Below are 17,031 nucleotides of genomic sequence, written 5' to 3'. Positions count from 1 at the left end.
GAGAGAGATCACAAGTAGGCAGAGAGGCAGGCAGAGAGAGGGGGAAGCAGACTCTCCACTGAGAAGAGAGCCCGATGCGGGGCTCGATCCCAGGACCCTGGGATCATGACTCGAGCCGAAGGCAGAGGCTTTAACCCACTGAGTCACCCAGGCGCCCTGCAAGAAATAATTCTTAATATAGGTTTCAGTCAAGGAAAAGAATATACAGAGAAGAGGGGGAAAAGTATAGAGTAAGAGCATAAAGAATAAAAGTAAAGTTAAGACAAATGGTGCAAGAATGGGGGCACCTGGGTGGCTCAGTCATTGGGCATCTGCCTTCTGCTTGGGTCATGATTTCAGCATCCTGGGATGGAGCCCAGCATAGGGCTCTCTACTTGGCAGGAAGCCTGCTTCTCCCTCTCCCACTCCCCCTGCTTGTGTTTCCTCTCTCGCTGTGTTTCTCTCTGTCAAATGAATAAATAAAATCTTAAAAAAAAAAAAAAGTGCAAGAATGAAGAGAGATGGAAGGTGAGGGAAAAGGATGACCATAAGCAACTTCTAGGGTGAATGTTAATTTGCAGTAAAGTTCAATTCACAAGTGTGCTCTGCTGTTCACTTGGGTTGTGGTAAATTATTCAACAACTGGCAAAAATGGTCCTCAGGGCGCCTGGGTGGCTCAGTCGGTTAGGCATCCAACTTCAGTTCAGATCATGATCTTGAGGTCCTGGGATGGAACCCTGCCTTGGGCTCTGCCTGCTCAGTGGAGAGTCTGCTTTTTCCTCCCCCTCTGCCCCTCTGCTGCTACTCATACTCTCTCTCTCAAATAAATAAATAAATAAAATCTTTAAAAGAAAAAATAATGGTCCTGAACATACTCATCAGTAATTAGACATACTTAACGAAGTTTTCAGTTGTATTATACACACTGAAAGATCCGTTATTTTTATCTTGTAGTGGCTGGTACCCAACATCTAATAAGGTCAGGTGAAATAAAACTAAAGTATTGCTCCCTGAATCACAGCTGAAATTTGACATGTTTCAGTCTGTCTTGGACACCAACAAAAAAGAATAATTTCTAGAAGTATCTCACATAATAACCAACTCTTTTTTTTAACAATTTTTTAAAAGATTTTATTTATTTATTTGATAGAGATTACAAGTAGTCAGAGAGGCAGGCAGAGAGAGGAGGAAGCAGGTTCCCCGCTGAGCAGAGAGCCCGATGTGAGGCTCTATCCCAGGACCCTGAGACCATGACCTGAGCCCAAGGCAGAGGCTTTAACCCACTGAGCCACCCAGGCACCCCCCTTTTTTAAAAAAGATTATTTATTTGAGGGGTGTCTGGGTGGCTCAGTGGGTTAAGCCTCTGCCTTGGGCTCAGGTCATGATCTCAGGGTTCTGGGATGGAGCCTCACATCGGGCTCTCTGCTCAGCGGGGAGCCTGCTTCCCCCTCTTCTCTCTGCCTGCCTCTCTGTCTACTTTTGATCTCTCTCTCTCTCTGTCAAATAAAATCTTAAAAAAAAAAAAAAGATTATTTATTTGACAGAGGGAGAGAGATCACAATCAGGGAGAGTGGCAGAGGGAGAGGGGAAAGCAGGCTCCCAGCTAAGCAGGGAGCCCAACACAGGGCTTGACCCTAGGATCATGACCAGAGTTGAAGGTAGCTGCTTAACTGACTGAGCCACCCAGGTGCCCCAACTCTTTATTTTCATGAGTTTGTCTATTTATTTAAATGATCTCTACACCTAATGTGGGGCTTGAACTCACCACCCCAAGATCAAAAGTCACATGCTCAGAGCATGTGGGGGACTTGGTTGGTTAAGCATCCAACTCTTGACTCTTGACTCAGGGTCTGCACTGGGCATGGAGCCTGCTTGGGATTTTCTCTTTCCCTCTTCCTCTGCCCTTCCCCACTCATGCTCTCTCTCTTAAAAAAAGAAAGAAAGAAAGAAAAAGAAAAGAAAGAAAGAAATATATCATGCTTTCATAGAATGTTTTTGGTTTTTGTCTTGTAGGTGTTATATACTTAGTATATTACCTTAGAGTAAAATTATGTAAGGGAAGAGTGAAGAGCTTCTTCCAGTGCCATTGCAAATGGATGATTGTGAGTAGTAAATTGTTAGGGTTTTTAGACTTGACCGGATATATCTTTTTTTGTTGTTGTTTTTTTAAGATTTATTTATTTATTTATTTGACACAGAGAGAGAGATCACAAGTAGGCAGAGCAGCAGGCAGAGAGAGATGGGGAAACGGGCTCCCTGCCGAGCAGAGAGCCCCACATGGGGCTCCATTCCAGGACCCTGAGATCATGACCTGAGCCAAAGGCAGAGGTTTAATGCGCTGAGCCACCCAGGTGCCCCTTGACTGGATATATCTAAAAAACATTAAATAGTTTTAAAAAAAAGTTTTTTTTAAAGATTTTATTTATTTATTTGACAGAGAGAGAGATCACAAGTAGGCAGAGAGGCCGGCAGAGAGAAAGAGGAGGAAGCAAGTTCCCTGCTGAACAGAGAGCCCAATGTGGGGCTCGATTCCAGGACCCTGAGACCATGACCTGAGCCGAAGGCAGAGGCTTAACCCACTGAGCCACCCAGGCACCCCAACATTAAATGGTTTTATTTAAAATTTTAATATTTATATCAGAAGTCACATCTTCTGCAGTTCTTTAAGGCTACGATGAAAAATGTTAGATGCCAAGTTAAAGTATGCAAGGGATACATACTTTTAAAAATTCCTCTGAAGTATGCAGACAAAAGGGTTCAGAAACTCCAGATCTGAATGAATTTACATTTCTTACAACTCTTAGAGTTCTATGAATATAGTCCTAAGAGGCCATTCAGAAACACCATAAATTGTGGAGGAGAAAAAAAAAAACAAAACACTTAAAGGCTTACTTTAATGAGTGGCACTAACTTGGGAAAAAACAACCCCCATCCAATCTTCTCACAAACATCCACTTAACCACTTTCATGCCAAGATAAAAGCTTTGTATCTCTTTTTATGGTTGCTTAAAAATTATTATTTTAAAAAAATATGCACTCAATACAAAACTGCTTACAAAAATGATTTTGTGGCAGGGAGATGAGAAGATTTTTTTCACCTGTTTTATAAAGATATGTGGTTGACTTATAGAAAACTACTATGTGAAAGACAAGAAAGGTAGCAAAGGTGAAGGCTAGAGATATCCAAATTCACAGCCCTCATACACACACAGAGTTTATTTGCTCTCTCCTTGAATGTTTTAGTAGGAACTAAGGTAAGTGGGGGACTTACTCATTCTTGTTTTGTTTTGCCATTTGTTAGGTGTTAACCATGCAAAACCTGGGAAGCTATTGGAGCTACACAGGGCAGACGCTGCATCTCTGCTAACCTTCGTATGAATTAGAATAAGACACCCTTTCCTCAACACATTTCCACATGTTGGAAAATTGTCGTAATTGTTAAAAGACACTTTATTGCTGTCCTATTATAGTAAACATACACATCTGTGACGCCCATGGCGTAGATGGCATTCTGTTCAGTTGCTCACTACACAGGGACAACTGGACATTAAAGCCTCTGGGAAGACTGACATCACTAAGAAATTCATGAATACCAAAACCCAAGCTCTACCATACCTTCATCCCCACCCAGAATCAGTATCACAATTCTTCAGTTAATTGGTTCATCGGCTCTCCAGAACTTCTGTTTTAAAATTACAGCCCTCTCAGTCTCTCATAATCCTGCCTTCTTCTTGTCTCCTTTTATTTCAGGATAAAAACCCAAAGTCATCTGCTGGGAACTCCCTCAACTCCTGCTCATCAGATTTACACACATAGGTACCAATCTTTTCCTTCTTCCCCATTATCAAAAGTCAATCCTTGCACCTGTGTAATGTTGCCACGTCCCTCATCTTCTGAGAATTTACAGCAAGCACTGTGACTTCTCTGTTCTAGTACCATCACTTTCTGTCTCAACTCCTCAAAACCTTATTATTCTCTTCTGGAAAATAGGGAGAACAATAGAACACACTATACAAGGTGGTTGGGAGAATTAAATGAGTGCTCAGTGCTTGTTGCACAGTATATACAATAAGTTACCTATTATTTTTATGTTTCTGCTAGCATTTACACACATTAGTCTTCTTCCTCATCTAGTTACTCCACCTTTTCTCTAGAGTCCAGTCTTAAAATAGTTTTCTATTTTAATAGTTTCTTATGTTCAGTCTACTGCAACGAGGTTTCAGTGTCCATAATTCCTTCCCCATGACCTCCCATGTGCTAAATCTAATGAATATTTTGTAGAGTTCATTTTATTTTATTTTTTTAAAGATTTTATTTATTTATTTGACAGACAGAGATCACAAGTAGGCAGAGAGGCAGACAGAGAGGGAGGAGGAAGCAGGCTCCCTGCTGAGCAGAGAGCCCGATGCGGGGCTCGATCTCAGGACCCTGAGATCATGACCTGAGCCGAAGGCAGAGGCTTAACCCGCTGAGCCACCCAGGCGCCCCTGTAGAGTTCATTTTAGTTGACTTTGCAGATTTCAACAATTGTCATCTTCATCATTTTTGAGTACTTCTTCTTCAGTTTAAATGGTATCAAAATCCCTCCCCCAGATTATTCTTTTTTTTTTTTTTAAGATTTTATTTATTTATTTGACAGAGAGAGAGCACAAACCAGCAGAGCAGCAGACAGAGGGAGAGGGAGAAGCAGGCTCCCTGCTGAGCAGGGAACCCAATGTGGGGCTCAATTCCAGGATCCTGGGATCATGACCTGACCCGAAGGCAGCTGCTTCACTGACTGAGCCACCCAGGCGCCCCACCCCCCACCCCCAGTATATTCTTTAAACTCTTTGGGGGCATTGTCTCTTCCTCTACTCTTCTTAATTTTTTAAAAGTTCATTTTTGGGGGGAGCGCCCGGGTAGCTCAGTCTGCCTTCAGTTCAGGTCATGATCCCAAGGTTCTGGGTTGAAGCCCCGTGTCAGCCTCCCTGCTCAGCGGGAAGCCTGCTTCTTCCACTCCAGTTCCCCCTGCTTGTGTTCCTTCTTTTGCTATCTCTCTCTGTCAAATAAATAAAATCTTTAAACAAACAAACAAAAACCCCAAAATAGTACTTGTCATTATTGATTCCCTCTCCCTCTGGTCCTCCTTTAAGTGATCCCTAACTTGGTGAATGGCACCATCATTTACTCAGTTGGACAAATCTCTTATCTGGAGACAGCCCTGATAATATTTCCTCTTCTTCCCAAACCCATCAATCAAGTCTTGTTCTTTTCCCCTCCAAAATGTTCTTAGAATGGATTCCCTTTTCTCCATTTATTTCCTATTACCCTAGTCCAAGCTATCATCTTTCTGTATTATTAACTCCCAGTTGTTCCTATCTCTAATCTATTCTCTATACATCAGTCTGAATATTTTCTTTTAGTCTGAATATTTTAAAATAAAAACCTGATTGTGTTGCTTATATACTTAAAAGCTTTCTATTGTTTTTTAGGATCTAGATGAAAATCTTAACAAAGTTTGCAGTGCTCCGCTATGTCTGGCATGGGCCTTCTCTCCCAACTATGTTCTAGTCGTAGTGGCTTTATTCCTGTTTCTAGAAACAGGCAAGGAATTTTGTCTCAAGGGTTTTCCTATGCTGTTCTCTTTATCTGCATGCCTCTTCTATTACTTTTCTATAGCTGCTGAAACCAATTACCACAAATATAGTGGCTTAAAACTAAATTTGTCTTAACAAACATCATTTTATAGTCCTGTGAGTAGTCCAACATGGGTCTCATTGGGCTATATCAAGGTGTCGACAGGACTGGCTGGGATTCTTTCTGGAGGTTGAAATGGAGAATTTGTTTCCTTGTCTTTTCCAGCTTCTGGAGGCCACCCACATTTGTTGGCTCATGGCCCACTTCCTTCATCTTCAAAGCCAGGAATGTTGCATCTTTCCAACTGTTCTTGTGTAGTTACAGCTCCCTTTGCACAAAGCTGGGAATAGTTCTCTCATTTTAAAGCCCCATGTAATAAATTGAGCCCACATGAATAGAAAATAATCTCCCTGTCTCAAGGTCTGTATCCGGAAAGTCCCTTTTGCCATGTAGGGTACCATATTCACAAATTCTGGGGATTAAGATATAGACATCTTTGAGGGTTAGGGGCATTATTCTAACTACCACACTATTTCTTATGACTGCATTGGGCTACAAATACTCTAATAGTGGCTTTAGGGTTTTGTTTGTTAGATAACAAAACATCTTACGTAGCAACAAGTAGGCAGTTGCAAGCACCGATTCAGCTGATGAACAATGCCACCAGGGACTCAGGCCTTTTCTTTTTCCCTTTTGCCATCTTCCATGCCTTGGCTTTTGCTTTTTGCCTACAGGTTTATTGTTTCAGGATGGTTGCTGCTTTTCCAGATTATCATAATTATTTTCGAGCCAAACAGAAGAGGGAAAAGGGGTGTACCAGATGCTGTCACTATGCTCTGTCCATATCCCCTAATTCTTATCACTTCAGTGTACAGTGGCCAGACTTCCAACTGCGAGTACCTACATTTTTATGCTGTAGGGTTTTCTTTAGCTGCCTGAGCCAGGAGAAGCCTACTTTGCTGCCCCACAACCTCTCCTCTAGCAAAAGTCAGTGACTAAGGAGAGTAGATGTACGTACCTAGCTTTCCTTGTCCCTTGGGTAAGATGAGTTTGTTTTTGTGGTAGGATGATTTTAAGGCACATGTTTCCTATTGGTTTGTAAAATTTACCTGGGGAATTAGGCTCTAGTTATTCTTAGGTTAAAGGGATAATGGATCTTTTATTGGATACTTACTCTTCCATTTCCTATCTCACTTCTCCACTATCCCATCAATGTTTCTTGGGATCACATAAAAATAAAACTATTTCCACTTCTGTCCTTGTCTCAGGACCTCTTTGTAGGCAACTGAAATCAAGATGGGCCATCATCACGTTTCCTCCTTTTGTCTTTAAAGCAGACAGTTGGTGCTGTAGTGGCTAGCTTTCAACTAGGAGGTGACAAGCCAATATTTAGACGGTGAAATGAAAGGAACAAAGAACTTGGGTCCGTATCTTTGAGCCACTGTACCAACCCTGGACTGGACTATCTATTGCTTGTTTGTTACAAGAGAAAAATAAGTTCTGTTGTTTAGGTCATTTTTAAAAAATTTTATTTATTGATTTGACAGAGAGATAGAGAGACAGCACAAGTAAGCAGAGCGGCAGGCAGAAGGAAAGAGAGAAGCAGGCTCTCTGCTGAGCAGGGAGCCCAATGAGGGTCTTGATCCCAGGACCCTGGAACCATGACTCAAGCCGAAGGAAGTCGCTTAACCGTTTAGCCATTCTTAATTAAAAAATTGTTTACTTGCAGTCCAATGTGCCCCAATACAAATATACAGAAATAAAGTAATTCTAGACATTAGTAAGAACTATGAAAGAAATGGATAGAGTACTATAATATTCTATTTTTTTTAAGGTTTTATTTATTTTGATAAGGAGAGAGAGTGTGTGAGCACACAAGTAGGGGGAGCAGGAGGCAGAGGGAGAGGGAGAAGCAGGCTCCCCACTGAACAGGGAGCCCAATTCAAGGCTTGATCCCAGGACCCCTGGGATCATGACCTGAGCTGAAGGCAGATACTTAACTCTCTGAGCCACTCAGGCATCCTCCCAAGTAGAGTTTATTCTAAATGCAATAGGAAGAGGGTTTCTGGCTGGCTTAGTAGTAAGAGCATGGGACTCTTGATCTCAGGGTCGTGAGTTCAAGCCCCACACTGAATGTAGAGATACCTTAAATAAATATGTAAATGTGACAGGAAATATTCAAGGGCTTTAGGCAGAAAAGTGATATAATCCAATTTATTTCTAAAAATAAACACTCTAGCAAGTTAAGAACCAAACAGTAGTTTGCTGAGCTTATATACAGAATTGGGCTGGGTACTGTGGAAAGAATAAAACAGCATACTTTCCTTCTAATAAGGGCCCTAAGTTCCACAAAACACTGCCAAGTATGGGTATAAGGGTCAAGAGTAAATTCTGCAATAATTCTGGCTTCTGATAGTAACTATTAAGCTTTAAGTCCAAACTTGAGAAAAAACCCTATGTTCAATAATAACAACCAGAAAGCTAAGAAGAGCAAATAATTTCACTGGCAGTATTAGTTTTCCGTAGTCGTTTACTTGAGGCTGGTTTTCAGGTAAACAACTAGGAATATATGACATGTATTACAAATTCAAGAATTAGCAATTTCATAGATTATATAATTTTACTCAAAGCATGATTCTACCACTAGATGGTGACATGTATATAAAATATTAAAAATAATCTTTTAGCTATTGAAGGTGTATAGTGATTATTGATTACTGGTTCGGAAATTCTTATTTATAAGAATCTAGGGATATTTTGGCAGAGATTCTGCTTCATTACACTATTTACTTATTAAAGAGAGAACACACCTGTGCGACGAGGGGCAGAGGGAAAGAATCTCAAGCAGTCTCCCTGCTGAGCATGGAGCCTGATCTTGGGCTCTGTCCCACAACTCTGAGATCATGACCTGACTGGAAATCAAGAGTCCACACTCAGCTTATTGAGCCACCCAGGTGCTGCCCTCCTTTTTTTTTTTTTTTTTAAAGATTTCATTTGGGGGAAGGGGAAAGCACAGAGGGAGAGCGAGTGGGAACAGACTTCCCACCAAGCAGTCTGAAGGGCGGCTTGATCCCAGGACGCTGAGATCATAACCTGAGCTGAAGGCAGATGCTTAACCAACTGGGCCACCCAGGAACACGCCCCCCGCCTTTTAAAAAAGATTTTGAGAGATAGCGAGAGAGACCATGAGTTGGGGAGCCAGGAGAGGGAAAAGCAGGCTCCCTACTGGAGCCTAACATGGGGCTTGATCCTAGGACCCTGGGATCATAACCTGAGCCAAAGACAGATGCTTAACAACTGAGCCACCCAGGTGCCCCATCTATGGTTGTTTTTAATAGGGCTGAGTAGTTGTAATAGAAAGCTGGGGTGCCTGTAAAGCCTATAATACTTACTTTCTGGCCTTTTATGGTAAAAGCAATGATCATTTATGACAATAATACTCTAGATTCTCAAAGCATTTTATTTTATTCTTTTAAAAGATTTGAAAGAGCGAGGGAACACAAATGGCAGGGGCAGAGAGAATCTCACAGACTCCACACTAAGCCCAGAGCCTGGTAAAGGGTTCCATCTCACAACCCAGTGATCCATGAGCCTAGCTGAAACCAAGTCAGATGCCAAATGACTGTGCCACCCAGGCTCTCCTCAAAGAATACTAAATCAAGTATCATCTAAAGTAACTTTGTAAAGGGGAAAACAAACAAACAAACAAACCCACAACTAGGAAGCAATTATTAAAAAAAATTTTTTCTTTGAAGATCAGACTGTGTCTTCAATACATCCTAGAAGTACTCTCCACATGTACGGTAATAGTTGTTGTCCTCACTTTCTGTATCAGAAATGTGTTTGGCCACAAGTAATGGAAACCTAAGAGTGGCTTAAAGAAAATGGGACAGACATAACTAGGGGGGCATGGGGAACTGCTGCTCTAGGATGTATTAGAGACCCACATCTTAATTTTCTGCACTATCAACTGTATAGTTCGCTTTTATCTTATTTGTGGTTTCATTGTAAAAAACAGAAACAAAAACTAGACAACAGATGCTGTATTACTTTGTAAATCAAGACCATGTTTCAGGCAGAAAGAAGGGATAAGGGTGATGACTACTGAATTTGTCCCTTTTTTATTAGTAATTGGCAATTCTTTCCAAAAGATCCACTCTGCAGATTTCTGCTCACATTTCACTGGCAAGGACTCAAACACAGGTTCAGCCCTACCATGACTGTTTTAAACCAGTAACAAATATTCCTTGGGGCTTTCCTTCCGGAGTTCCAAGTCTCTAAATGCCACCTGAAAAATAAAACAAAAATTGGGTTTGGAAAGCGTCCCTGTTGGCAGGGAAGACGGGTGGGTGGGAACGGATGCTGGATGGCCAAGGATTAAAGTCAAGTCTGCAGAAACCCAAGTTTTATAGTAAATATGGGAAAGGAAGATGATGGCAGAATTCTCTCTACAGCTTCGAAGGATCACCTGCTCACCTGCTCATATGGAGCACTGGAGAACAGGTGGGCAGAAACTTTATACCATCAAGCTGGAGCAGCAGAAAGGCAAAGAACACCGGCAATGGGGTCCTAGCATGGGAAGACGCTGGGACGGGACCTCGATAAAACCTATAAAAGAATTACTACAGGGTCTGAATAGCTGCTCCGGTTATAGTTCTAAGATTACGTACACTCCCTTTTGGACTATTCAGTCACATCTCTATAAAATGTACTGGATATAGGAATCAGTGAGGGTATGAGGAAATATTTTCCTAATGCTAACTAGTTGTTAACCAACTTCAGCTGGGCGTCCCCTTTCCTACACCTGTTCTTTGTTTTGTCCCTATCTTAATACCCTGGCGATCTGCTCTTCGCTGAGAAGCAGAATAGCTATTTCAGGTGAAAAGCCGTAGACGGGCAATTGGTGCAGGGCCCTCTCGCGTAAATGGGAGGAGATGCCATGTGAACGCTCTTCACTCCGCCATTTCTAGTCACATCAAGGTGTCTTACTGCGGGAGGACGGATGAGTCTTACAGAGTCGAGGGTAGCGATCAACACGGATGCAGGTTACGCCGCCCGTGGGCTGTTCCATTCTCACAAAGCCCCGAGGGGAGAGGACCGTGTGCCCCAATTTGGGCTGCAGCGTCGCTCCGGCCCGGCTCCCCTGTGCACCGTGCCTCCCTCATCCCCAAAACCCGAGAGCGGGGAGGGAGAAATCGCCGCCAATCCCTCTTCGGGGGCCCGAAGGAAAAATGGCGAAGCGCAAGGGCGGGGAACAGGGCGGCGCGAGTGACCCGGCACTCGCTAGGCCTCGCAGCCCGCGGAGTGGGCCGCCGTGGGCGACGCCGCGCAATCGCGGGCCGCTCGGTGTCTCCGCCATCTTCTCCTACTCACCCGGACTCCCCCCCGCAGCCGCGCTCGCTTCGCGTTTCCCTTCCGGCCGCTGACAGAGATCCGGGCTGGGCGGGGTGGGCGAGCGCGCGGAGTGGGTGGACCGAGGGCGGGGAGGCCGGACGGAAGAGGAAAGGGAGGGCGGCCAGGCGGCCGCGGCGGGGTGTGGAGCGTGCGGCGTGTGTGCGAAGGGAGGGCGGGAGGCGAAGAGAGGGCGGGAGGCGTTTCTCGTCGGCCCCTTCGCTCGGGCGGAAAGAGCCGAGCGCAGCCCGAACGCTGTATTAAAATGGCGGCGGCGTCAGCGGTGGCCGCGGCGTCTGGTCGGTGAAGTGACTCTGCTGCTTCTCTCCCCACCCGCCCCCTCCCTCCCTTTCCCCTCCCCCCGTCCTTCCCCCTCCTTCCCCGCCGCCGGCGCCTCGGCGCCCCTCCGGCCTGCGCACCTCCCCTCGCCCCCCTCCTCTCCCCCGCCCGCTCCGGGGACCGCCGGCCCCCTCCCCCATACTCCTGCTCTCCGCCCCGTCCCCGCCGCCGCCCGCCCTCGTCGCCTCCCCGCCCCGCCGGCCGGCCGGCCCCCTCCTCCGCCTCTCTCCCCTCCCCCCCGCCGGTCGGGATCAGTCAGTGCGATCCGAAGCGGGGGAGGGGGGGGGCGGCGGCCGAACGATGTGCGAGAACTGCGCAGACCTGGTGGAGGTGTTAAATGAAAGTAAGTAGCTGCGGCGGCGGCCTGTGGGGGTACACGGTTTGGGGACCCCGCGCAGCTCCCCGGGCTGCCGCGGCCTGCGGGAGGCGACGGCCGAGCCGGGCGGCGTGCGGGCCTAGCGCCCCGGGAAGGTGCGCGGTGGCGCGGCTGCCGAGGCGCCTCGGGCCCAGCCCGGCCCGGTTACCTGGGCGCCCGAGAGGGGGCCGTTCCGGAGCTCCGGCCAGGCCGGGCCTGGGCGGTCTTACCTCTCGGAAAGTTTCCTCATTACAGGTGTCAATTAACGAAGGCACTAATGAGCCTTCGCCTTTTTCGTCCTGCCGGGAAGGTGAAGGGAGGTGGGGTCTGAGGACGTAGCTCTCCTCCGCAGTCCGAACCTTTCGGCCCTCCGGCCGCCCTCTTTGATTTTCAGCATGCTGCTGAGGAGGCCTCTTTTACCTGCTAATTTTCATTAAACTCCCGAGGAGGAGGTTGCTGGTTTTCCCCTCCCTTGGGGGTGTGTGGGTGTATTAAGCTTTTCTGCCAGTCCTGAAATAGCTGAAAATGAACTGTGATAGTCATGATTGGAACCTTCATACCTATTTTTTTTTTTTTAAGTTAATGATGTTTTTTTCTTGGCGTACCATTCGTCGTTTTAATGGTAAATTTTATTAAGGAGAGCACTGTACTACAGATAACATCCCGGGATAGTCATGGCCTGTCTCCTGGAAGGAAAGGCCTTATTCCGTATACTTTTGATTATTAACGACCGTACGCTGATACACACACACACACACACATATGTATATATATATATTTAAGGCAGATTCTTTTATTTCCGACTCTTGGAAGATAGTATTTGATCCTAGAGAAACAAGCTGTGTTGCAAGTTCACTACTTCTGGGCCCAAAGGCCTAGTTGGTTGAGGTGTATTAGATAAAAGGTTAATTTACAAAAACTTGATTGTTGAGAAAATGATCATTTACAAACCGCTTATGTGGGTTTTGGATTTGTGTTCTGTTATTTCCAAAAACTTCCAAACTACCTCTTTCCTAATATGATTCTTTAAGACAATGGATTTGTAAAATGTATCCTCTGGTTTGCGTTTGAATTTTGATTATTTGTGTGTTTGAATTTTACTTCAATAACGCAAGGCAATAATAAAAATGGAATGGTTCTAGTTTACTTTGAACTGTGTGTTTACTTTCTGACAGGTGGAAGCAGATTTTGCACATATTTAGACTGGACTTTCCCATATTTGTGTTATTCTAAATTTTCCTAGAATTTTAAGGTTATTTGTATTTATTTTGAGATACTTTTACTTTTGGTGCAGGTGGTTTATGATATGGTGATTATGTAGGTGAAGCCCTTCGTACTTTAGTAAACTGTTTTATATTTCATATAAGTTGTGTGATTATGGTTTTATTAGGAAAAGCATATCTTTGCTTTCAATATAAGAAAAACTGGTTTAATAATATTTTATTAAGTTTTAAGTTATTTTGAACTCAATTAGGAAAACTACCTTTAATATAGTATCTAAAGAAACTAAAGTTTGTTCATCTTTATTATCTCTTGAAAAGAGACATGAAAGTTCTTACTGAATTATTTGGGAAACCTCTAGAACTTTGTTTAGAAGCAGTCAAAAATGCAGGAGATTTATGGAAACTTAGAAACGTAGAGAATCTTGAAGTAGAATTTAGCTTTTATTACCTTTAATTGTATACAGTTAGTGGAATCAGGTTCACAAAATGTGGCCATGCAGACCCTCTAAGAAATTTGTCTTAATGAACAAATAAGGATTTCCTATTTGTTTATAAGTCAGTGGGCTCTAAAAATACTTAGGACAATTTCTTAATATTTCCTTTAAAGCTCAGTTTAAAAATTTGCTTCCTAAACACTAACCTCATAATGATGCTTCCTTTTTTTTTTTTTTTCCCTAAATTCAGCAATTTTATTGGTAGGTTATAGCAGACTATTATAAGTTGTGTCCCCCCCCCCATTTGTAAAATTGTTCTCTCTCTCTCTTTTTTATTTTTTTCCTGCAGTTCTTGTATCCCAAACATAAGAGTTTAAGTCTCTAGAGAACAGAGGGTCTTACTTTATCTCATTATAGTAACGTTTATCCTTACTGGGTGGAATCCTGATGGCTGGAACTCGATAAAACCTGTTGAATTGAAGTAGGTTATAGATCTTTTAAAAAATCTTGCTCACAATACTCTTAAGTCTGTACCTTTATTCCCCCAGAGGTTGTGCAAAGATGAGCATCCACTCATCCTTGATTAGAAATTCAGAGTTAAAGTCCCCAAATAATGTGCTCAGAACTCATCTCTCAGTATAACTCCCCATGAGATTTTAACCAAAAAAGGAAAAAAAATTACCAAAAACCTATTTCTTATCAAATTTACCAACACTGGTGAAACTTAAAAGAAGTCTGCCTGGACACACTGGTGTAATGTAAAAATTTTGTGCTTTAAATGAAAGGGTAGACTTAATGCCGATAGTACTGCTTTATATCTGATATGCGCAGAGGGTTTGATAATGGTAGGGACTTCAAATATTTATTTAAAAATCTGGCAGACCATAATTTAGTTAAAATAAAAGTTGGTAACAAAAGATTATAAATAGCTTGTGTTTGTCATCAGTTTTTGGTGAGAGAATTAATATTACCATTTATACCTCTAGTCCTGCTGAGAATTTGAAGCTGTGAACTCTTACCATGGAAACATACAGGTATAAAAGCACACTTTTGCCTGCAGTTTAAGGACCCCACTGCAGCCTGTCCAAGGAACCAGGCTAAGAACCCCATAATAAGGACCCCCACATCCCCTTTTTAAATAGTCTTGACAGGTACCCTAAAACTTATATTTCTAAATAATGTTTGGCTTTAGTGTTAGAATAACCAATCTCAAAATACTAACATTTAAGTTTCTCTTTTCCCTTCAGTGCTTTATTTTTAATAAGGACATTTTGAAAGCTTGGAATGTATTTAGTTAATTTGTTTACTGCAGTTTGTGGGTTTGCATTCAGTTTAGGAAATAATTTTAAGTTTATATTCCTGTGTTTATTCTGTTGAATTTGTATATTTGCAGCTTTTCTAGCTATTTTTGTGAACTAGTTTACTAAGTCCATTTCTGGGTGTTGATGAGAAGAGGTTGGAGGTGAAGTTATGCTTTGGGCCATCATGGTAGCTATCTCAGTAGTAAATTGAGGTCATTATTTGCGTTGGTAAAGTCAGTTTCTCTGAGAGAATGAAAATGGTTTTAAATATAGATTTTGTTCTATGGGTGTGTTTAGTAAATTACAGTTTGCCAATTGTAGCATTTAAATTAGATAATTTATTTGTCCCTCCTCATTATCTTTGAAGATGGGCAGGAGCAAGTATTGGTATCTAAATTTTAGAGCTAAAGAAATTAAATCTCAGAGAGGCTAAGTGGTTTGCCAGATAAAGGTCACCTGTCACTTGCTTAGTTAGTAATCCTGTCTAAGCTTGAACTCAGGATACTGTGATAACAGTATTTGCAGAATAATTCTGTTTGCATTATTTTTCAAAGCAGAATACTTTATTGAGCAGCTTGTGTTGAGTACTTTATCAGCTCTTTGAGGTAGGTACTCTGTCACCCTTTTCAGATAAGAGAACCAAGATTTAGGGTTTATATAACTTGCTTAGAGTCACATGACTATATTTGGTGGACTCAGAATCTGAACAGGACTTAATCTCAGGGCTAAAAAGGCCATGCTCTTACAAGTTATGCTATGCTGTGTAAACTTTATGATGATCTGTTTGAATGGAAGACATTATTGTGAGTATACTGTTTGATTGACAGAATAAAATATTAGTATATTTTTATGTATTTTCACAATTTCAGGCATAATGCCATTGTAATTGTAGTAGGAATTTAAAAGCGGTGGTCCTTAAGTAGCTGAATGGAATCTAAATATAGTTAGCAATGAGTCCTTTAATAAACCATGCATTTCTAGAGTTTTTTTGATATTATAAGTATATAGGCACTAATTAATTAAATCACTAGTAATAGTATTTTTTGGTTGACCTATAATTCTAAAATTTGAAGTGATTCCTAAAATTGGAAATATGATTTTACAGCACAAAGCGCCAAATTATGAATTATTTACTTGGTGATCTAGTTAAGTATCACTTAACCAATTAGTATTTGAAGTAGTATGCATAATTTCAGTTTGTATATTTTTATGGTATAACTTAGTGACTTCATGGCATTGTCAGTGATAACTGTCAAGGAACTTTAGCACTGTATTCATGAAACATGGTAACATTTCTTATATGTTTAATGATAGTGTCTATATATCTGATGTAAAAGTATTCCTAATGTGTAGTTAGTGTGTATTAATGATTTTTATATTTTCAGAAAGAGTCAGAAACTTTCCAATAGTGTCTTGACCAAGGTGTGACATACCCTCGCTAAAGGAGTGGAGCCACCTTTCTCTTTATTTTTTTCTTATTTATAAAGGTTGCATATGCTCATAGAGATACTAAGAATTATAAATCTAATCATCCAGTGATGATTCCTGTTGATGCTTTGAAATATTTGTGGTACTCAATTATATTTCTAAGAATGAGATATATGTAGTTTAATATCTAACTTCACCTAATGTTTAATGTTACTAGTTTTGCCTAATGTTTTGTTTGCTCATTTTCCTTACTAACCTTTCTTGAAAATGTACTTTTTGTTTCTATAGTATTTCATTTTATATGAAATTTAATATTTTCCTATTGTGTTTATTTTCAGTTCTTATGTTATAAATAATGCCACAAATGAACATCCTGTGTATAAATCTTTTAATTACATTACTGTTTTTTTAGATAGATTTCTAGAGGATATCACTGTGTCAGAAATATAAACATACTTTTGTTTGTATTGTCTACTTGCTGTTCAGAAAAGATATACTGATTTCCACTCTTTAAGTATTGTCTGCACAATGTGGGCACTTGTACTGAATATTATCCTTGAAAAGGTGTTATTTTGGCAAAAACTGTAATAGCCAGTTAATAGTAAGTTTAAACACACTTTTTTTTTTTTTTTTTTTAAGATTTTATTTATTTGACAGAGAGACACAGTGAGAGCGGGAATACAAGCAGGGGGAGTGGGAGAGGGAGAAACAGGCTTCCTGCCGAGTGGGGAGCCCGATGTGTGGGACTCAATCTGGGATCATGACCGGAGCATAAGGCAGATGGTTAACAACTGAGCCACCCAGGCGCCCCTAAACATTCATATTTTTATTGGCTATTTGCATTTTTTAATACATTGCCTGTGTTCTTTTTCAACTTTTCAGGTTTTAATGTTTTGGGTAATTACCTTACAAGAGTTGCCCATTTATTAACTGTAGCAACTGTTGGTCATATTCACTGCATACAT

At 41.8% G+C, this 17,031-nt stretch overlaps 2 protein-coding genes across 4 annotated transcripts in view; both read left to right on the top strand.

Annotated features, from left to right (window-relative positions):
- The first annotated feature begins 9,214 nt into the window (after positions 1 to 9,214).
- LOC111147921 lies at positions 9,215 to 11,021 on the top strand. Its single transcript, XM_022504186.1, has one exon. The coding sequence runs from the start codon at positions 10,635 to 10,637 to the stop codon at positions 11,019 to 11,021; it is 387 nt and encodes a 128-aa protein (XP_022359894.1). The 5' UTR covers positions 9,215 to 10,634.
- Positions 11,022 to 11,536: 515 nt separating this feature from the next.
- Positions 11,537 to 17,031, top strand: part of LOC111147962 (ubiquitin specific peptidase 34) — a 244,462-nt gene continuing 238,967 nt past the window's right edge. For all 3 annotated transcript variants that reach the window (XM_022504268.1, XM_022504269.1, XM_022504267.1), the window contains exon 1: positions 11,537 to 11,668. In XM_022504268.1, the coding sequence (XP_022359976.1) occupies positions 11,626 to 11,668 (43 nt within the window). In that variant the 5' untranslated portion in view covers positions 11,537 to 11,625. The remainder of the gene's footprint in view (positions 11,669 to 17,031) is intronic.

This window comes from Enhydra lutris, unplaced genomic scaffold, assembly GCF_002288905.1.
Source record: "Enhydra lutris kenyoni isolate GAN:26980312 unplaced genomic scaffold, ASM228890v2 scaffoldscaffold18, whole genome shotgun sequence".
Lineage (NCBI taxonomy): Eukaryota > Metazoa > Chordata > Mammalia > Carnivora > Mustelidae > Enhydra > Enhydra lutris.
Note: the sequence above shows the minus strand (reverse complement) of the source record. Positions and strands in the feature narration are given on the sequence as shown.